The 22,477-nt window shown below is 41.4% G+C and overlaps 1 protein-coding gene across 13 annotated transcripts in view; it reads right to left on the bottom strand.

The window, feature by feature from the left end:
• Positions 1-22,477, bottom strand: part of LOC129701609 (histone-lysine N-methyltransferase NSD2-like) — a 110,571-nt gene that overhangs the window by 71,916 nt on the left and 16,178 nt on the right. For 12 of the 13 annotated variants that reach the window (XM_055642917.1, XM_055642913.1, XM_055642910.1 and 9 more), the window contains 3 exons: positions 12,532-12,670; positions 9,476-9,645; positions 3,082-3,777 (listed from right to left, as the gene is read on the bottom strand). In XM_055642917.1, the coding sequence (XP_055498892.1) occupies positions 3,082-3,777; positions 9,476-9,645; positions 12,532-12,670 (1,005 nt within the window). Of the gene's footprint in view, positions 1-3,081; positions 3,778-9,475; positions 9,646-12,531; positions 12,671-13,053; positions 13,135-22,477 lie in introns of all 13 variants that reach the window. The other variant, XM_055642920.1, reaches the window with a different exon arrangement.

Genomic DNA, 22,477 nt, shown 5'->3' with positions numbered 1-22,477 from the left:
CATATCACCCCTCAGTCGTCTATGCTCTATAGCAGTGTTTCTCAACGGGGGTTCCCCAGAACGCTAGGGTTCCGCGATAGGGCACTAGGGGTTCCGAGAAAAATAGTTATAAATAGGCTAATCATATGTAAATGCATTTTTGAGTCATTTTTGTCCCCTTACATGTTTTTCCTCTACCTGCTAAATTTTTGTAAGGTGTCCTTGAGACTCTTGAAAGGCGCCCATAAATAAAATTTATTATTATTATTATGTATGGCATTTTCTTGGAAAAGTCTTGGGTATTATAATAAAGTCTTCAACCTGTTATATAATTTAAAGGAATAATAATTATAGGGAATATATTTAGCGGTGTCAATACGGCACCAGTGTGACACTGCCTTTAGTGGTCAGTGGACAGGAGCTGCACATGACGGATTTGTGTATCATCAAGCGACTCACTCGGGTACAGACGCATGCACGGTCTCCATCAGTCCTGTCTGTGCTTCCTGGCGTGCAAGTACAGTCCCCCATTCACCCACGTTATTTAGTCATTTTTACCCATCATTTAGGGATGTTATATGAATTTTAAAAATAAGTATGTTTATGTTTATTTTTGTTCACTTAATAAAGATATTTAATATTTTTTTTATGTAGGGATTCCAGAGGTAAAAAGGTTGAGAAACGCTGCTCTATAGAATAAACCCAGCTTGCCCAATCTTTCGCTATAACTCAGTCCTTCAAGTCCCGACAACATCGTTATACATCTTTTCTGCATTCTTTGCAGCTGAATGTCATCTCTCTAATAATAGGGTGACCAAAACTGAACACAATACTCCAAGTGCAGCCCCATTAATGTCTTGTACAAATGCAAATAATGTCTCAACTGCTATATTCAATGCCTATACTGATGAAGGATAGCCAATAGCCACTTTAGTTAGCCCTTCCACTGGTGACACCACTTTCCTTGGGCCATATCCTGGTTTGCCTTCCTAAATGGAACAGCTCGCACTTAATTTAATTCCATCTGGCATTCTTCAGCCCACTTACCCAGTTGATCAATATCATACTGTAATTCTTAATAACCTTCCTCGCTGTCTGTGATAAACCAATTTTGGAGTAGTCTGCAAACTTACTAACCATGTCTTGCAAAATTTCATACAAATCACTGTAGATAACAAACAACAATGACCCCAGCACTGACCCCCCCCCCCCCCCCCCCAAGCACACTATTAGTCACAGAACTCCAGTCTGAAAATAACCATATATCATATTTGCTTTCTTCCATGAAGCCAATTCTGCACCCAGTTAGCTAGCTCTCCCTTGATCCCATATGATCTTCCCTTCCAGAAGAATCTACCATGCAGAACCTTATCAAAGGCCTTGTTGGAGTGCATATAGATGTCCACTGCTCTGCTCTCATTGACCTTCATGGTTACTTCTTCAAAAAACAACCAAATTCAAGAGCCACAATGTTCCATTAACAAAGCTATGCTGACAATAGAGAAAGATGTAAAAACAAGGAACTGTAGATGCTGGTTTACAGAAAACCCCACAAAGTGTTGGAGTAACTTAGCAGGTCAGGCAGCATCTATGTTTCTATGTTTTTTATGTTTCTATCTCTGGAGAACATGGATATTTGATGTTTTGGGTCGGGATCCTTCTTCAGACCGAACTGACCTGCTCAAACAGTCTTTCCATATGAATGTATATCTTATCCCTCATAACCCTCTCCAGAAATCAGGCTTACTAATCTATAGTTCCCAAGTTTTTCTTTGCAGCCCTCCTTAAATTACAACGTTAGCCACCCTTCAGCCTTCCAGTATCTCACTCGCCTTTGCAGCCACTTCCTAGAAGACCTTCGAATGCAGAAAATTGCTTCCTGACGACTAATCTGCCTTTAGTTTCATTAGTTTTCCCAATATGTTGTAACAATACCTATCATGATGAATCCTTCCATGCCACTGGAAATTAATACATATTAACTTTAAGATATTTGCAGTAGCCTCCAATATGGAGAGATGCAAATTAATGGTTTGATTAGCAGCCATCAACCATGTTATTAGTTCCCCACTCTCAACGTCTATGAGTGCCACTTGCCTCAGCTACTCTTCCTTTTGGTACATTGTTAAAACCTCTTGTGTTTTGTTTGGCTATTACTTGACAGTGTTTCTCTCATTTTTTTTCCTTAAGAGCATTCTAATCTTTTGTGACACTCTTGAAAAATTCAATTTTCTGATCCACCAACAGGTTTGATCATTTTGCATGATCTAATTTTTGATTTAATATTTTCCTTTACCTCCTTTGATAACTGCAGTTGGATATATTCCTTGTCAATTCCTCTTTCTTCAGGATTAATATCTTATAAACATTATGAACTTGCTGAAGACATCAGAACATCAGCATTTAATTGAAGGAGTGCATTTAGCAAAGCCAGAAAAAAAAATCTGGGACTAGCGATACACTTGTCAATGTGAGGATAAACAATTCAAAGAAATCAACTAAATAAGATAGCAAGGTGAGAAATGCACTGGCCAGACATCACTATACACAGGCTGATGAAAAGTTAATTAGCATAAAAAGTTAACATTGTCCTTCTCTGCGCAAAAGGGCAGCAGGGTGGTGCAGCAGTAGAGTTGCTGCCTTACAGCGCCAGAGGCCCGGGTTCAATCTTGACTACAGGTGCTGTCTGTACGAAGTTTGAACGTTCTCCTCGTGACCGCGTGGGTTTTCCCCGGGTGCTCCAGTTTCCTCCCACTGGAGACGTACAGGTTTGTAGGCTAATTGGCTTCGGTAAAAATTGTAAATTGTCCCTAATAGGCAGGGTAGTGCTAGTGTATGGGGATCGCTGGTTGGCACGGATTCAGTGGGCTGAAGGGCCTGTTTCCTCACTGTATCTCTAAACTAAATGTTGCCTCACTGGGAATTTCCAACATTTTCTGTAAATTCAACAGAAGAAACAAATATTCCTAGATATAAATATGTTACATTTAAAATAAATGCTCAAAGTGAAATGCATTAAAATTATATGATTCTAAAATGAATGTAATGACAGTTACTTAATTAATACTGTTCAAATGTTTAAAAGTTAAATATTCCACAAACCTGTGTATTCTGGCAGGTGACTTCAAACTGAGCTCCAGTCCCATTACTGACACCATAATGTTCAGAATTCGTTTTTGTCTTGTGTTCAATTGAAGTGGTACCATTTCCAACATTAAATGATTCTTTATGAATTCCTTCATCTGACCAGTTTAATACTGCAGTTGCAGCTGAAACAATCTCTGATGTACTTATGATATTATTATGGGTTGAAGAACGTTCAACAATACAGTTGGATTTTGGAGTTGTGCCCGAAACCATCTCAGTTGATTGCTCGACAAAGCCGTTTAAAAAGGTCGCAGAGTTCTCTGGGGTATCATTCCTTGTATTGTTTATGCACAAAGCAGATTCTTTGATAAGAACTTTGGGTTTTAAGAACTTGTTTCTCATTCCTTTTCTGGTTTTACAGTCAGAAGGACACCCGGTAGTCGAGTTGTTAATCCTCTTGCTTTCCCTATTTGTACATGAAGGGAAACAGTTTTCAGATCCTTTGGATTGACTGCTAGAGACAGCTGAATTATGTAGCACCTTGGACTTTGAATTGTATTGAGCATCAAAAGTTTCATTTGCAGCAATCTGCAGTAAGCTTGATTCACCAATTCGACAATATTTGGATATTCTGTCCTCGGGAGACATTGAAAATGCTTCTTCTGCCTGATTAACACCAGCTTCCCATCGAGCATGTAGTTTAATAGATATCTAAATTAAATGATTAAATGGGGGTATTTATTCAATGCTGCACACATCAGAATTAATTAAGGATAGAGTATTTCAAGAGTCATGGGTGATTAATTGACAATGTACTGACAACAGAGCAATGAGATTCTTACTTGCAGTAGCACAACAGACATGTAAATACGATACACATTAGATAATATAACAAAAACAGTAAATTAATAACTGTAATACAAGTGCAAAACAAAACCCATTCAAGTACCCGATGAATGTTGGGAAGGAGCTATTCTTGAACCAGCTGGTCATGGTTTTGAGACTGCTATATCATCTTCACAATGATTGGAGTGAAATAAGAGTCGGGGCATGGTGGTGTGGGTCTTTAATGATATGTGTTGCCTTTTTGAGGTGGGTACCTGCAAAAGACCAGACTATTCTCTGTAATCTTATTTCTAGGATTTGAGTTGTTAAACCAGGCTATGATGCAACCAATCAATATGCTCTGTACTATACACCTGCTGAAGTTCAACAGAGTACTCATCAACCAAATCTCCTCAATCTTCCAAGGAAGTAGAGGCATGATTAACTTTTTTTCTGATTGCAGCAGTGTGCTGGCCTAGGACAGATCTTCAGAGATATGCATGCCCAGGAACCTGAAGTTGTCAACGTTAATGCCAGCCTGTCGATGTAGACAGGTTTGTAGAAACTTGTCTTTCCCCTTGTAAAGTCAACAATCAGCTTCTTGGTCTTGCTGATGTTGCAAGCAAGGTCTGTTACCATTCAATCATATTTTCAATCTCACTCCTATACTCTTGACTCATTATCCATTACTTGTTCAACAACGGTGGTATTGTCAGCCAATTTTAAAACTGTGTTGGAACCATGGATGGTTATACAATCATGGGTATAGCTAGTAGAGCCGGGGACTGAGCACAGGGCCCTGAGGTGCACTTGTGCTGATGGTTATCTCAGAGGAAGTGTTGCCAATTTATACTGATTTGCACATGAAGGGCATAAAAGCTTCAAGTTTCTGGACAAGCATCCGGGGACCTGGACAATTGATCAAGTCACTTGGGCTGTGAATTCCAATATAGCAACTACAATATTTAAACAAATCATTCATTTTATATAATAAAAAATGCAGAACTAAAAAAAACATTGTCTGAATAATCATAAAACATATTAAATGCCATGTTAGCATTAATTTTGAGAAGACTAGAAAATGAAAGCACGGATATAATGCTGGGGCTTTCAAAGGCTCTGGTTAGACCGCATTGTGAGCACTTTTGGGTCCCTTATCTGAGGAGGGATGTGCTGCCGTTGGAGAGGGTCCAGAGGACGTTTACGTGAATGATCCCAGGGATGATTAGGTTAATGTATGCTGAGTGTTTGACACCCCTGGGCCTATAATCACTGGAGTTTAGACAGCCGAGGAAGGAATCTCCTTGAAACTTACTGAACAGTGAAAGGCCTGGATAGTGTGGATGTGGAGAGGACTAGTTTAGTTTGGAGATACAGTGCTGAAACAGGCCCTTCGAACCACCAGGTCCTCGCCGACCAGCAATCCCTACATTTTAACACTGTCCTACACACACTGGCAACATTTTGTTTTACATGTACCAAGCCAATTTATCGACATACCTGTACGTCTTTGGAGTGTGGGAGGAAACCGAAGGTCTTGGAGAAAACCCACAAAAGGCACGGAGAGAACGTACAAACAGCACCCGAAATCGGGATCGAACACGGGCCCATGGCGCTGCAAGCGCTGTACGGCAGCAACTCTACCACTGCACCATGCCACCCTATAATGAATGTTTCCACTAGTGGGAGAGTAGAGGACCAAAAGGCACAGCCTCAGAATAAAAGGAAGTACTTTTAGAAAGGAGATGAGGAGGAATTTCTTTAACCTGTGGTGGTGAATCTGTGGAACCCATTGTCAGGGATGGCTGTAGAGACCAAATTATTAGGTAGTTTTTAAGCAGAGATTGGCAGGTTCTTATTAGAAAGGGTGTTAAAGGTTATGGGGTGAAGGCAGAAGAATGGGGTTGAGGGAAAGATCGATTAGCCATGATTGAATAGAGGAGTAGACTCGATGAGTAAAATGGGCTAATTCTGCACATATGACATGAACTTATATCTGATTCCTAAATGACATGTGGCAAAGTGAATCTGCCACATTTATCCGATCTGGATTTCATACACATACAACACCTGAAACCCATCTAAAACATTTGATTAATGTAGACCTCTAAAAAGGACTTGCAAGCCAATCAATTCTGGGACTAAAATTGATAATAAATGCAATCAAGCTTACCAGCAACATCCACATTTACAGATAACCTTTGCTATCATGGACCAGGGGGGGGGGGGGGGGGGATGTTGCCACACAGTGGCGATTGTCCGTTTTAATTAAAATCCGTTATGAGGTATGTTATATAAAGGGTATACTGTATTGTCAAAAACTAAAAAATCAAGCAATTTTATATATTGGAGCAAGAACAATTGTTTCACTAAAATCTCCAAGAATAAATATGCTTAAAGTAAACTTTTGAGATATGTACGAGTTAATAATGGATGCTGAGATAATATGTATTTTCTTTTTAAAAGGGCAGTATGTCTGAATCTGAATTAAAAACAATTCTCGAGGCACATGCTGGAATCTTGTGGAAATAAACTACTGGCAAATTTTAATTGCTTGGGTCCATGTAAACATAAGGCAATAAATGCATTTACCAATGATTGTGCTGAGAATCTCAATTTTCAGCCATTTTGCATTAAAACCACTGAACAAATTACCTGTAACCTCAACACCATTTTGTGGTATGTACAGTGCATTCAGAAAGTATTCAGACCCCTTCACTTTTTCCACATTTTGTTACGTTACAGCCTTATTTTAAAATGGATTAAATTCTAATTTTTTTTATCATCAATCTATACACAATACCTCAGAATGAAGAAGCGAAAACAGGTGTTTAGAAATTTTTGCAAAGTAAAAAAAACTGAAATATCACATAAGTATTCATACCCTTTGCTATGACGCTCACAATTGAGCTTAGGTTCATCATGTTTCCATTGATTATCCTTGAGATATTTCTGCAACAAGTTCACCGGTAGTGGTAATTCAAATTGATTGGATATGACTTGAAAAGGCACTACCTGTCCATATAAGGTCTCACAGTTGACAGTGCATGTTTGAAAAAAAAGCCATGAAGACGAAGGACTTGTCCGTCGACCTCCGAGACAGGATTGTGTCGCGACACAGATCTGGGGAAGGATATAAAACAATTTCTGCAGCATTGCAGCTCTTGAAGAGCACAGTGGTCTCGATCATTCTTAAATGGAAGAACTTTGGAACCAACAGGACTCTTCATAGAGCTGGCCGCCCGGCCAAACTGAGCAATCGGGGGAGAAGGGCCTTGGTCAGGGAGGTGACCAAGAACCGATGGTCACTCTGACAGAGCCCCAGAGTTCCTCTGTGGAGATGGGAAAACCTTCCAGAAGGACAACTATATCTGCAGTACTCTACCAATCAGGCCTTTATGGTAGAGTGGCCAGACAGAAGCCACTCCTCAGTAAAAGTTACAAAACAGCCCGCTTGGAGTTTGCCAAAAGGCACCTAAAGGACTCTCAGACCATGAGAAACAAGATTCTCTGGTCTGATGAAACCAAGATTGAACTCTTTGGCCTGAATGCCAAGCGTCACGTCTGGAGGAAACCAGGCACCGCTCATCATATATGGCCAATATCATACCTACGGTTAAGCATGGTGGTGGCAGCATCATGATGGCAGGATGTTTTTCAGCGGCAGGTACTGGGAGACTAGTCAGTATCCAGGGAAAAATGAACGGTGAAAAGTAGAGAGATCCTTGATGAAAACCAGAGTGTTCTGGACCTCAGACTGGGGTGGAGGTTCACCTTCCAACAGGACAACGACCTGAAGCACACAGCCAAGACAACACAGGAGTGGCTTCATGACAAGTCTGTGAATGTCCTTGCGTGGCCCAGCCAGAGCCCGGACTTGAACCTGATCAAACATCTCTGGAGGGACCTGAAAACAGCTGTGCATTGTCCCTCCCCATCCAATCTGACAAGATTGAGAGGATCTGCAGAGAAGAATGGGAGAAATTACCCAAATACAGGTGTGCCAAGCTTGTAGCGTCATACCCAAGAAGACTTGAGGCTGTAATCGCTGCCAAAGGTGCCTCAACAAAGTACGGAGTAAAAGGCCTGTCCCAACTTAGGCGACCTCTTAGGCGAGTTTAGGAGACTGCGCTCGCCACAAGATCGCCACATGGTCGTAGGTGGTCTCCTTCATGGTCGGGAGGAGTTCCCGCATTCTGGGAACTAGTCGCGGCCTCTGTATGGTCGGCAACATTTTTTCAACATGGTGAAAAATTTTCTGCGACCAGAACTGGTCGCCATGGAGAAAATCAATACTTTTGTAGTCGTAGGTACAGTCGTAGCGGGATCGTAGGTGGTCTTAAGGGCCTGTCCCACTATGGCGCATAATTTGCGAGTTTAGAAGAGTTTGCGCTCGCCACAAACTCGCACCATGGTCGACACGTGGTCCTAGGAGGTCACTGTAACTCTCCTTCATGCTCGAGAGAAGGTCCTGCAAACTTGCGGCCTCAGTTTGGTCGAGGAAAAATTTTCAGCATGCTTGGCATGGCTCTTTTGAACTCGTAGTGCAGTGGTAGTGGGGCCGCCATGTAGTTATAGGCAGTCGAGGTAGCCGTAGGCAATCGCCTTTGCTGACCGGGCATTTTAATTGGCTCATTGGAGTTTTCAGAAACAAGGAAAACCAATCGGTAATGTTAAATGCCCGCAAAACTTTATTAAAAGTTGCCTGGCTTCTTAAAAGTGTTTACACTCCCCACCCCCCGCTCCCTAAAGGACTTACCAGCCATCTTTTACCTTCCTGTTCATCGCGGGTGTGAATTTCAGACAGCGCTCCCCCGCTTTCCCTGGCCCCCGCCTTTGCTGTGTGTGTGTGTGTGGCGTGCGTGTATGTGTGGCGTGGGTGTGGGTGCAGTGTGGGTGTGTGTGGACGGTCGATCCAGATTGCGGTTTCATCGCTGACGGTCAATCCAGCTTGAGGTTTTTCAGGCGCGTGCCCTCGAGCTTGAAGGTCGAAGACAGTTGCTGAAAAGTCGTGTAAGTGGGACAGGTCCTTTAGTTAATCGCCTTTGCAGACCAGTCATTTTCATTGACTCATTGCAAAAAACAGCAGCACGTGATTAAGTCGTAGATAATCGTAGCTTGTCTTCTACATAATCATAGGAGGTCTTTTACATAGTTGTAGGATGCGTTTGATACATTCACTTTTCGGCGATTCAACAGTCTCCTAAACTCACCAAAGAAGTCGCCTAAGTGGGACAGGCCCTTAAAAAGGGTCTGAATACTTATGTAAATGTGATATTTTAGTTATTTATTTTTAATTGCTTTGCAAACATTTCTAAACACCTGTTTTCACTTTTATTAAGGGGTATTGTGTATAAATGCATGTTAAAAAAGTGAATTTAATCCATTTTAGAATAAGGCTCCATCGTAACAAAACGTGGAAAAAGTGAAATGGTCTGAATACTTTCTGAATGTACTGTATTTTATAACAATTGTAAAATGATTAGTTTACCAACATTACTTTGATTAAACTTAAATTTCAATTATTGAGTGCTTTTATTTAATAAAGTTTTGCTTCACCAAATTTTGAAGGTATATACAGTACCTTATTTCTCTGTGCATCACTTTCTGCATTTTTGGCATTCCTTTGCACCAGCAGTTCATACTGATCTCTTCCTTCAAATGGTTCAACCACTGCTGAAGCAACCCATGCATGCTCAATAAAGATGCCCAAAAACTGAACATGATATTGTCGACAAGGCCTTCTGCTTGGATCTAATTAAAGAAAATAAAACAATAAGGAACAAATGGAATCTGTATGAAAATTATCAGAATGGCATTCTATAAACAGCCTTATGAGGCTAATTTTAAAGTATTGCAAAATTTGACATCATCTAATTCTATGAACAACATAATCAATAAAACAGCTTTGATATGTACAAATGATCAAATTTTATAATTTTTCTCAAATGAAAAGCACCTGATATTAATTTTCACACCCTTTGCTAATCTGTACAATAAAGTAATTTTTATCCAAAACTTAGAAAATAATTTCCCATCTTGTAATACCCTCCACAATAGAAAAAACATTCATGGAGTGCAAATATTAAAAAGGCGACTAGATATTAACCAACTGTAATCCACCATGGATAGTGGGGATCCAAGTTCTTCAATTATTGCTGTCATGAAATATTCACACAGTGGTACACAGAAGCAGAGATCTCAATGCAGCAACAATGAATAGATGGATATATATCTGCAAGGCGGGACTGACTGTGGCTTGGACAAGAACTTGATACCATCTCCATATGACCAATTGATTGAAACCTATGACTAAATGATATGTCATGGCATGTGGTAGTAGGATGATAGGTAGTATAATATCAATTGTAGGATATTCAATATGTTTGGAAGGCAGATCATGTCATCTTTACCTATATTATGATCAACGATAAAAGAAAGATCTTTTAAGCAATGCAAATTCTAGAGTTCAAAACAAAAAGAGCAACGTGAGGCGATGCACTTAGGGAGGTCGAATGCAAGGAAATTATACTGTTAATGTCAAGACACTGAACAGCTTTGATGTACAGATGCATCTTGGGGTCCAAGTCAATAGCTCCCTGAAAGTGGCACCACGAGTACAGTTAATGGTAAATATGGAGTATGATCTGTATCTTCTGCTTGATGGGAGAGTGGAGTAGAGGGGATGACCAGGGTGTAAATGGTCCTAGATTATGCTGGCTACCTCCCTGGGCAGCTTTAAGTGTAGATGGAGCTGATGTTGGGGGTTGGGAGGAGAGGTTCCTTTGTGTGATAGACAGATCTACATCCACAATTCTGCAATTTCTCGCGGTCTTGCACACACTTGTTGTTAAACCAAGCTGTGGTGCATCCCGAGGGGGGAGCCCCAGCTTACGACGTTTGGGTCGCCCCTCCTCTCCCCCCCCCCCCCCCCCCCCCCCCCCCCCCCACCACCTTCTCATCCTCCTTCTCCCCCGCAGTCAGTAACATACTCCAGGTTGAAAGCGACAACAGGAGAGGGAACAGTGACCGAGGGAGCACACTGAAATACAAAGTGTTGGAGTAACTCAGCAAACTGCATCAGTCTGAGGAAGAGTCCCAAGGTTTCCCATTCAAGTTCTCCGGAGAGCCTGACTCACTGAATTAAACCAGCACTATGTCCTTTCAGTGGGTGAAGAAGAGCTCACTGGTGCACCTTGCGAGTCAGGAGTGGCATCGGAAACTCGGGTGTTGATGACACAAAGCTGGGTGGCAGTGAATTGTGAGGAGGATGCTATGAGAATGCAGGGTGACTTGGACAGGTTGGGTTAGTGGACAGATGCATGGCAGTGCAGTTTAATGTGGATAAATGTGAAGATATCCACTTTGGTAGCAAAAACAAGAAGGCAGATACTATCTAAATGATGTCGTTGGGAAAAGGGGAAGTATAACGGGATCACGGGGATTGAGGGAGGGCAGCGGAGGTTAACAAGGTTAATTGCCGGGATGGCAAGACTGTCATATGCCGAGAGAATGGAGCGGCTGGGCTTGTATACTCTGGAGTTTAGAAGGATGAGAGGGAATCTTATTGAAACATAAGATTATTAAGGGTTTGGACACGCTAGAGGCAGGAAACATGTTCCCGAAGTTGGGGGAGTCCAGAACCAGGGGCCACAGTTTAAGAATAAGGGGCAAGCCATTTACAATGGAGACGAGGAAACCCTTTTTCTAACAGAGAGTTGAGAGTCTGTGGCATTCTCTGCCTCGGAGGGCGGGGGAGGCCGGTTCTCTGGATACTTTCACGAGAGAGCTAGATAGGGCTCTTAAAGATAGCGGAGTCAGGGGATATGGGGAGAAGGCAGAAACGGGGTACTGATTGGGGATGATCAGCCATGATCACATTGAATGACGGTGCTGGCTCGAAGGGCCGAATGGCCTACTCCTGCACCCATTGTCTTTTGTTAAATGGGCGGGGTGACAGTGCGAGCTGGGGATGGGGGTCCGTCCGCTATTTCCAACATCTTATAAGGGAGTCTTTAAAACAAAGGTTTACTGTATGGTCTTTGCGTAACAGTTAGAAATGAAGATTGTGAGAGTTAATTCTTTCACAACAGAGGGACACGACCGGAAGGAGTGCTCGCCACTCGCAATGCCATTTGTGGCTGCTCAGGGAATTTCAACTGAACTCTCTAATTTTGTCCGCATTATAGGAATGGGTGGACCGGAAAATCAGTAAGCAGTTTTTAATAGAAGCATCAAATTAACAAATGAAAAACTAGCATTTCAACATATAGCAATCATGGCAATCTTGGATTTGTCTGTCTTGTTAGGTTCAAAATATGGTACTTCCTAAATGCTGAGGTTGAAATCTGAAGATTTAGAGGTACAGGTACAGTTTAAAGCATAACGATTAAAAAGGTCAAACGGAATGTTGGCCTTTATAAATACGGAAAAGAGTATAAAGAAATAAAAGATATATATAGAAACGGAAAAATTCTGAAATAATCTTGGTTAACTTTGTAACATAGTTACCAAGGAAAAAAAAATGAATGGAGAAAAGAAAAGCAATGCGTCCTCTAGAGTTAAAAATTGTCCACTGCATGTAAAGCTAATACAAAGCTAAGCAACAATAAGTTTCATGTCTTGTATCCAAATACCTACCCTTCATCTTGGTGTGAATCTTCAGTACAGGATCAACACAGACTGCACTGGGCCACCAAGGACGTCTGCTGAACTTCACCCAGACCAAATCTCCAATCTCAAACTTCACAGGAATCACCTTTTTTCGTCTTCCAACAGACTGAAACCAATGCGACTTGGTCAGGACAGTAATTATAATATTGTTCTTTATAAATCTCACCATGCAGTTTTAAATTACAAACAAGAAACAAACAGGCCAAGTTAGTTCATTCTAAACTCAAATGTTGCTTTTTATTATGGGATCCTCAAATATGGAAACAATTGTTATATGCTACATAAACTTACATTTTACATTTGGTGCATTTAACATGGTTGCGCCACAAGCAAAAACATCCAAAAGCATTCCAAAATTCCATAAATGCTTGGAGAGTTTTTGTTTGGAAGGTGGCAAATGTAATGAAAGAAAAACAAAGAGAGAACCTTCGACCATCTAGCTAGACAAATAGCAAAATTAGTTAAGGAAATTATTTGGAAAATACTTACTCAATTTAACAAGGTAACATGGACTTGGAAAAATGGCACATAGGTTAATGAGTGGGTTTTCTTCTGATATTGCAACCAGCACTATAAATGAGAGCAAACCAGTGAATATGGTGCATTTGAATTTCCAAAAGATATATAATAAAGCTAATTTTATTTACTCTTATTTATAAAAAAAGTAGGAATAAACTGTCATTATCAGGCGTCATCAGCATGGTGATGCTTGAGGTGATGCAGAAATTGGTGCTATGGTCATAGTAAATGGTCAAGGAGAGGTTAAATAGAATATAATGTGGAAATATGTGCTGTCATCCTCTTTGATAGAAAATGATATTCTGCATTTCTTTTTTTTTTTAAATGGTAACAAAAAAAAGTTTGTGTTTGGAGGCATCAAGGTGCCCAGGGTATACCCAAATCAGAGTCAACTTGTAAGTACAGCTAACAATTATGATGTTGGCCTTTATTGCAAAAGTAGAAATATTGTACTCCAATTATATAGGGCTTCAGTGGCATCATATCTGAAATATTTCATAATAATTGATAATGGATTGAAAACTGGGTAGTGGACAGGAAAGTGGGAATAACTATTATTTTTCAAGGTGGTAACAAGTAGAGTACTACAGTGATCAGTGCCTGTGCCCAGCTGTTCACAATATACAAATGATTAAACATGAGGAAATTGATGTTTGCAAATTTGCACATGATACAAAACTGGATGGGAATGTGAGATGGATGCACTGAGGCTATAAAGTGATTTTGATAAGTTGAGTAGGTAGGCAAATTCAGGGCAAAAGTCTCTATAACGTGAATAACTGGTTAACAGCTTTGATAACAAAACAGAGAGCATTAAATGGGGGGATAAAGGGTTCTGGGTGGCCTCGCACACCAATCTCACATGGCTCGTAAGGAAGTATAACAAGCAATTAAGAAACTAAATAGTATAAGTATCAGCCGAAATGTGTAGGAAGGAACTGCAGATGCTGGTTTAAACCGTAGACACAAAAAGCTGGAGTAACTCAGCAGGACAGGCAGCATCTCTGGAGAGAAGGAATGGGTGACGTTTTGTGCCAAAACGTCACCCATTCCTTATCTCCAGAGATGCTGCCTGTCCTGCTGAGTTACTCCAGCTTTGTGTGTCTATGTTTAGTATAAGTATAGACAACAGACAATAGGTGCAGGAGTAAGCCATTCAGCCCTTCAAGTCAGCACCGTCATTCAATGTGATCATGGCAGAGCATCCACAATCAGTACCTCGTTCTTGCCTTCTCCCCATATCCCCTGACTCCACTATCTTTAAGAGCCCTATATAGCTCTCTTGAAAGTATTCAAAGAACTGGCCTCCACCGCCCTCTGAGGTCGAGAATTCCACAGACTCACAACTGAAAAAGTGTTTCTTCATCTCCGTTCTAAATGGCTTACCCCTTATTCGTAAACTGTGGCCCCGGTGGACTCCCCCAACATCGGGAACATGTTTCCTGCCTCTAGTGTGTCCACACCCTTAATAATCTTATATATTTCAGATATCCTCTCATCCTTCTAAATTCCAGAGTATACAAGCCCAGCCGCTCCATTCACTCAGCATTTGACAGTCCCGCCATCCTGGGAATTAACCTTGTGAACTTACGCTGCACTCCCTCAATAGCAAAAATGTCCTTCCTCAAATTTGGAGACCAAAACTGCACACAATACTCCAGGTGTGGTCTCACTAGGGGCCTGTACAACTCGACGTATCATGTCGCTACATCACACCTGGAACTGCATTGGACATGGCCTTGTTACCCAAGAGGATATTTTTGTCAAAGCAGGAGTACACAGAAGGTTAACTAGATTGGGATGATGGCCACAACCATTAAGAGGAAAGGTTTGGTTATTGGGCCTACATTCATTTTCCTTGAAAAGGATCAGAGATCATGGAAAAACACAAAATTCTGATAGTACTTGACAAGATGAATGGATGAACTAGAATTGAGTCACATATCAAGATACGACATTTAGAACTGAGAAGAGGAAATTTCCCCCACAGCCAGGTGAAAAACTCATACAATTATCTGCCACAAAAGGCCGTAGGCATCACTTAATGTATCCATTTCTAAACTCAAAAAAAAGGCATGAGGAGATATGTAAAAGCTCAAAAGTTTGCAGAGCCTATGCATGCTCCCGTGTTTCTATATTTCTAAACAGCTTGCATCTACTTATATCAGAGTAACTTGCAGACTTTCCAGTCAATTAAAAAAAACAAAACTATGAAGGCAAATAGATGGAATATTTGTTAATATCTAAACCATGCAAAATTTGATCTTTTGTTTACAGAAGACAGGTTCAACTGATTGTTTTTAATTTTAATTGTTTTTTAAGTTATTGAATGTATGCATTGCTGACATGAACATTGTTCCTCTTAATGGCCTTTGAAAAATGGCCTTCTACTACCTTAAATCCAACCACATTTTTCATACCGGCTGTGCACCAAAGCTGCATTACATATCTGGTATTACTTATCACACATCTTTTTAAATTCTGCTTCACAAACAGTATGGCGCTTGTGGAAAGGAGTTACACATGGTGTAAATGTGACCTCCTAAACACACAATTGTCATCGCAGATAAGAGAGCAAAATATAGAACAGCCCCTTCGACCCACAATGTCTGTGCCAAGAACATCATGCCATGATCTTCACTTTCTATCTGCACATAACCGATATCCCTCCATTCCCTGCATATCCATATGCCTAGTGAAGTCATTTAAAAGCCACTAATGTATTAGCTTGAACCACCATCCCTCGGAGCGCGTTCCAGGCATTCACCACCCTGTGCACAAAAACATCTCGCACATCTCCATTAAACTTTCCCCCTCTCACCTTAAAGGAATGCCCTATAACATTTGATTTTTCTATCCTCGGAAAAAGGATTCTGACTGTCTACCCTATCTCTGCCCCTCATAATTTTATATAGTATCAGGTCTCCCCGCAACCTCTGACTTTGACAGATTTACTCAAAGTCCACCATCTTAGCAATCTTGGTGTCATCTGTAAAGTTACTAAGCAACCCATCTACATTTAGGTCATTTATGCATATCACAAACAGCAGCGATCCCAGTACAGGTCACTACAGAACTCCACTGGTCACAGACATCCAGCCTGAATATCATCCTTCCACCACAACGCACTGTCTTCCATTAGTAAGCCAGTTAAAAATCCATATAACTATGTCATTATTTATCCCTTGCATCTTAATCTTCTGCACCAGCCTCCCATGGTTGGACTTTATCCAATCCTTAATACAATCTATGTAGACCACATCCACCACCCTATCCTCATCGATCACCTTCTTATCTCCTCAAAAACTCAGCCTAGTAAAACACGACCAGCCATGTACAAAGCCATGCTGACTCTCCCCAATTAACCCATTCTTTTCCAAATGGGTGTAATTCCTATCGCGAAGAATCTTCTCCAATAGTTGCCCGATCACTGGGGTTAGGCTCAGTGGCCTATAATTCCCTGGATTCCCTCTACTTCCCTTCTTAAATAAAGGAAGAACATTAGCTACCCTCCAGTTCTCCAGGACCCCACCTGTGGCTAGAGAAGCGATAAAGATCTTCGTCAAGGCATCCCGCAATATCCTCTTTTGCCTCTCCCAATAACGGGATAAATCCTGGGTATATATTTGCGGCAATGCTCTTCAAGAACCCAATAGTACCTCCTCCTTAATCTCAGACTGCTCTTGCGTATTAGTATTATCCATACTGCTCACACTGTCATTCATATCCTCCTCAGTGAAAGCAGATGAAAATTACTTGTTAGTACCTTGCGGCATCCCCAGACTTCAAGCACAAATTCCCTCCTTTATCCTTGAGCGGTCCTACCTTCTCCCTCGTTATCCTCATGTATTAAATTATAGATATGGAAAGCTTTAGATTGGTATAGGAATGGATTGGGGAATTAACATGGTTAGCAACTGGGTGATTAAAATCTTGCCAAACAGATTGTAAGTGTTCGACGAAAGAGTTGACTAGTCTACGCTTGGTCTCACGATGTAAAGGAGACCACATCGGGAGCACCGATGTAACAAACAAGATTTTAAGATGTGCATATGAACCTCTGTCTTCCCTGGAAGGGTTGCTAGGGTCCCTGGGTGGAAGCGAGAGAAGAGGTGGTACGTTTATTTATTTACATAATTTCTTGCACATTAACATCAGTTGAATAAAGTGCAAACTCAAACATGGTCTCCGGAAATATTGTTAAATTGAAATACCAGTCAACTGATTATCAGGAATAGATATGAATAAATCCATACGTTATGTTTACTTCCAGCACTTATCTGTTCATAAAATCCATCAATTCTCTTCAATCTGCGTAGGCCCCATTTATTTATTTATACTCCAATAACGTCAACTAGAAGCTCTCCTACATCTTACAAGAAGGTGACTAGTCATTTATCATCCACCTAAGGTGGAGGAGAGAGGAGAAACATTTAAAAAGAACCCGGGGCAACTTTTTGAGGATGGCAGAAATATAGAACGAGGTGCCATAGGAGGTAGTTAAGTCAGGTATAACAACATTTAAAAGACATTGGACGTACATGGAAAGGTTTAGAGGGATACGAGTCAAACACAGGCAAATGGGACCAGCTTAGATGGCATCTTATTCAGCATGGCCGAGTTGGGCCAACGAGCCGCGCTGTATGTTTTTATAGCTCATTGTTTTTGCCATAAATTGTATAGTTATAACTGTCCTGTCTCCAACATAGATTTCCTCCCAACGGTTCCTCCTCTACTTTCACACTTAACATCCTTCACTGTCAAGGGGTACATCATCTGTTTGAGGATACACCTTAGCCTATTCTTGTATGCGGAAGTGGCGGCGCTGTTGAACAGCTGCGGCTCGCCTGCAGTCCGGCTGTTTTTACTTTTTTTGTTGTTGTTTTTTTGTTTTAGTTAAATTTTAGTTTATTAGGTTTTGTTATGTGTGTGGGGGGGATGAAACATGTTTTCTTGTCTCTTCCTTCGGAGGAATGCGACTCTTTTTGTCGTTTCCCCTTTCTCTGCCTCCGTCTGCGCTGAGGCCTAATGGCGGAGTTGGTGGCCTCCAACTGCGACCGACCTCGAGGCTCCGGAGGCAGAGCCAGCCAGGACTTACCAACGCAAGACTGGCCGAATTCGGAGCTGTGGCGGCGTACCAGCGTTCCGGTGGTGGCGACCCGACTCGGGGCTGAGGCGGTGCTCCGGTGAGGGCGGCCCGACTCGAGGCTGAGGTGGTGCTCTGGTGAGGACGGCACGACTCGAGGCTGAGGCGGTGCTCTGGTGAGGACGGCACGACTCGGGGCTGGGGCGGTGCTCCGGTGGCTGAGGCGGCGTTCCGGCGCGGCGACCTGAATCCGGGGCTCGGCCGCGGGCCAGTGGACGACATCGTCGGGAGTTCGCAGGTCACAGGCTGGTGACCTGTTTTTATGGAGCTCCCGCGGCAATAGCTGCGTCCGCTGGACTAGAGGGTGGCAGCTTCGACCACCCCGGGCCGCGGAGCTTGAACCGGCCCGTTCGCGGAGCTCGGTTGACCGCGGGACTGACTACCATCGCCCGGTGGGGTAACAACATATCGCCTCAGCGCAGAGGGAGAATAAGGAGGGAAGAGACAGTGACTTTAAGACTTTTGCCTCCACCACAGTGAGGAGGTGCCTGGTGAACTCAGTGGTGGATGTTAATTTGTGTTTATTGTGCGTTTTGTTATTTATTATCATATGTATGACTGCAGGCAACAAAATTTTGTTCAGACCAAAAGGACTGAATGACAGATAAAGGAATCTAATCTAACTTATTATAGCATATCAGTTGTACTTGTGTCAATCAATCTTCATCATTATGAATACTCATCGATTTTGTTTCCCCCTCTCCTCTCCCTCCAAGAGTGTTTGATAGAGCTCCATTTTCTTTCAGCACTTGTCATTATGGCACTACTAAATATGCTCCTCGGGAGAGATCAAAGTCACAATCATCACTTGGCTATACACTGTTCCTGCATTATTCAAGCAATCATGACCATCTACATCAAGGGTTCCCAACCTGGGGTAAATTTACCCCCAGGTTCAGGGGGTAAATTTGTTGATTCTGTATTTGTACATATTTTTTCTCATTGACTGACTGCGTTTGGTTCTGATATTCCGGTTCTGTTCATTATTAGTTGTTCATAAATAAGTGAAATAACATTGTTATGTGCTGTTAAAGTTGCCTGGGGTAAACGGGACGAAAAATGTTGGGAACCCTGATCTACAGCGACCCAATTTAAAAACTGGGTTTGGCTCATTGTCCATATTCACCACCTGTGGCCCTGTCCATCTGCATTTATTTGGGCTGAATTTGAAGTGCAGAGTGTGCTAACTCTCCAAACTGAGAACAAGGAAGCAGGGCCACACAAATGACTGGTTCAGGCACCACATCACAGAGGTCACCTCTAGAATATCACCTTTGGCAGAAGTGGAGCCTCGTCTGCTATCAAAATAGGTAGGCACTTTTATTTTTTAAAAAAGGTGTTTAAATGTCTGGTAGAATGATTTGTAGTTTGTAAATTAAAAAAAATAATAATTTGCTTATACTCCAGGTTTGGAATTGTCATTCAAATGAATGGAAACTCATACAATGTTTGGGGAACCCCAGCACATCCAGACTCTGCTGTTGGACTCCACATGGAGTGCAGTAACAGTGCAGGGTGCCGGATGCACAGGAAATGGTCCCAAAACATTCTGTAAATAATGCATCTCGACAACAGCTAAAATAATAATATCCCAAACGGTAAATACCTGATTTTTCATATCCTGCACCAACTGCAACTCTAAAGAAAAGTTTGGAAAATAATGAGAATTATCTTACTTAAAAATAATACCTGCTCACATTAATGGCTACAAATTTTATGCATGTTATGGACCTATGAGAGAAAAATAAATAATGGGGATTTCTGTGATTCAATGTGTTCATGGCTGCTGATTTCCACATCTTTTCACTTCATCTCTGTCAAAAAAAAATGTATACTGATCTTGGGGATTCTGATTATTCTCAAAGCTTCCATAGCATCCAAAATATTCCAAAGATTCACAACTGGCTAAGTGTAAATATCTAATTTAATCCAAAATGTTTACCTTAGTTGGACTAATATTATAACAAATGACTTGGAATAGTAACAAAAATGTATCAGAATTGTTAAGAACCTGTTTGGAAATGTAGCTATACTGTTGTGGGGATTACTTAAATCAATCCTAACTGAAGGAGAGGAATACTCTAAAAACTGATGGAAGAGATGACATGGGTTAAAAGGAACACTGATAAAAGGGCGCTTAGTCGGAATCTTCTGAATTCCAAATTATTAACAGGGCACAAGGTCTCTAGGCCTCTGCAAAATTATACCACCCTTTTTAAAATTAAAAACGAAATATAACGAGCAAGATTAATGATGGGTATTTAGAGATAAACTGGAACAAAATGAAATGGCAAATGATACATAAGAAAATCAACATGAAATTATTGGATTAAAATATGCTCAGCAATTGACACCGCTGGGCCTGTACTCGTTGAAGTTCAGAAGGATGAGGGAGGGACCTCATTGAAACTTACCGAATAGTGAAACGCCTAGATAGAATGGGTGTGGTGGAGATCGATGGGCCGAATGGCTCAATTCTGCTTCTATGACTTATGAAATAATTATTAAAGAAAACCCACATTTGAAGGTTCTATTGATAGACTTTCAGAAAGCAATGATGAAGTTGTTAAACTAAAGCCGATGGGTTTAAAAGAGACAGATACAGCGCATACACAAACTTGGCCGAGTAGCACACAAGCAGAGAATGCAAATGAGAAAAGATTTTTGTCTAGACTCGAAACAAGTACATGTTGTCTCCCAGGAGATACACAGTAGGATCATTGCACTGTTCAATGTATCTGGTGAAGAAGTAACACTTATGCAAAAATAAAACTTCAACATTGGCATGTGACATGTAACTCAAATGTCATAAACAACAGCGGGGTTTCTCCAGCATTTTTGTCTACCTTCGATTTTCCAGCATCTGCAGTTCCTTCTTAAACAGGAATTATACTCTCACAGATTTATATAGGATGTAGCCATACTTTAAACTGGATCAAAGAACAACTTTCTGGCAAAATAAATGCTGAAATGCTATATATAATTTTAATGGACATGCAGTAAGATATGCTATAATAAATCTTTGAGTACTGCACTTTTAAGTGATACATCAATAAAGAAGTTTTTTTTTAAATACCCGTTCTAAATGTACCTTATTACACAGACTACACTGCCCACTGCTGTGAAATTCATGCCTCAAGTAAAACATCTCACTTCCTAAAAAAAAAAAAAATAAGAGTGCTGGAGTAATTCAGCGGGCCAGGCAGGCAACATCACTGGAGAACATGGATAGATGAGGTTTTGGGTTAGAAACCCTTTTCAGATTGATAGTAGTGGGGGGGGAAGCTGGAAGAGAGGTGGGGAAGGACAATGTTTGACAAGTGATCAGTAGATGAGGCAAAAGGAGGTTTAGATTGGACAAAGACCTGTTTAAAAGACAAAAAAAGTGTGACAAGGTTAGAAGAGGCATGAAATATGAGACCAGAAGAAGGAATATAGCAGGGGCAGAGAAATGCACGGCTCATACCGTTGTTCTAGGCTACCCAAGTAAAATATGAGGTGCTGTTCCTCCACTTTGCGTGTGGCCTCACTTAGGCCAATGGAGGAGGTTCAGGACAGAATGGTCAGTTTATCGATCCAGGCACTGCAGCAATCTTTCCAAATGAGATAGGGGTTTACGTGCACCTCCTCTAACCTCATCTGCTGATTTTAGTGCTCCCGAAATGATCTCCTTTCCATCAGTTAGACCAAGTGTTGACTTGGCAACCATTTTGCCATACACTTATGCTCAGCCACCAAGGTCCGCTGGATCACTTGTTAACAATTTTAACTCCCCTTCCCTTGGGTTCTGCTTGGGTAGCTTGCAACCCGACACTATGAACATTCAATTCCCCAGTTTTAACTAAGTTACAAACATACCTCCGTCCCCTCATCCCTTTCCTCTCCTATCTCTACCATATGCCTCGCCTGGAAGCACATCCAACTCTCCCATTCCCCTCCCACCCATGTTCCTTCCTCTGGCTTAACATTTCATGCATGTTCTATCCTTGTCTCACACTTTTTGTAATTTCATCTATGGCCTGTGTCTGACCATCTGTCAATGACCCCCTTCATGTGCATCCATCAAACACTTGTAAAACTCTGTCCCACTCCCACCTCAATCCCAGCTTTCTCACGCCCTACTATAAGCAGTCTGAAGAAGGGTCCTGAACCAAAACGTCACTTATTCATGTTCTCTAAAGATGAAGCCTGACCCACTGAGTTACTCCAGCACTTTGGGCCTTTTTGTAAACCCGTATCTGCAGTTCC

This window comes from Leucoraja erinacea, chromosome 11, assembly GCF_028641065.1.
Source record: "Leucoraja erinacea ecotype New England chromosome 11, Leri_hhj_1, whole genome shotgun sequence".
NCBI classification, from domain to species: Eukaryota; Metazoa; Chordata; class Chondrichthyes; order Rajiformes; family Rajidae; genus Leucoraja; species Leucoraja erinaceus.
Note: the sequence above shows the minus strand (reverse complement) of the source record. Positions and strands in the feature narration are given on the sequence as shown.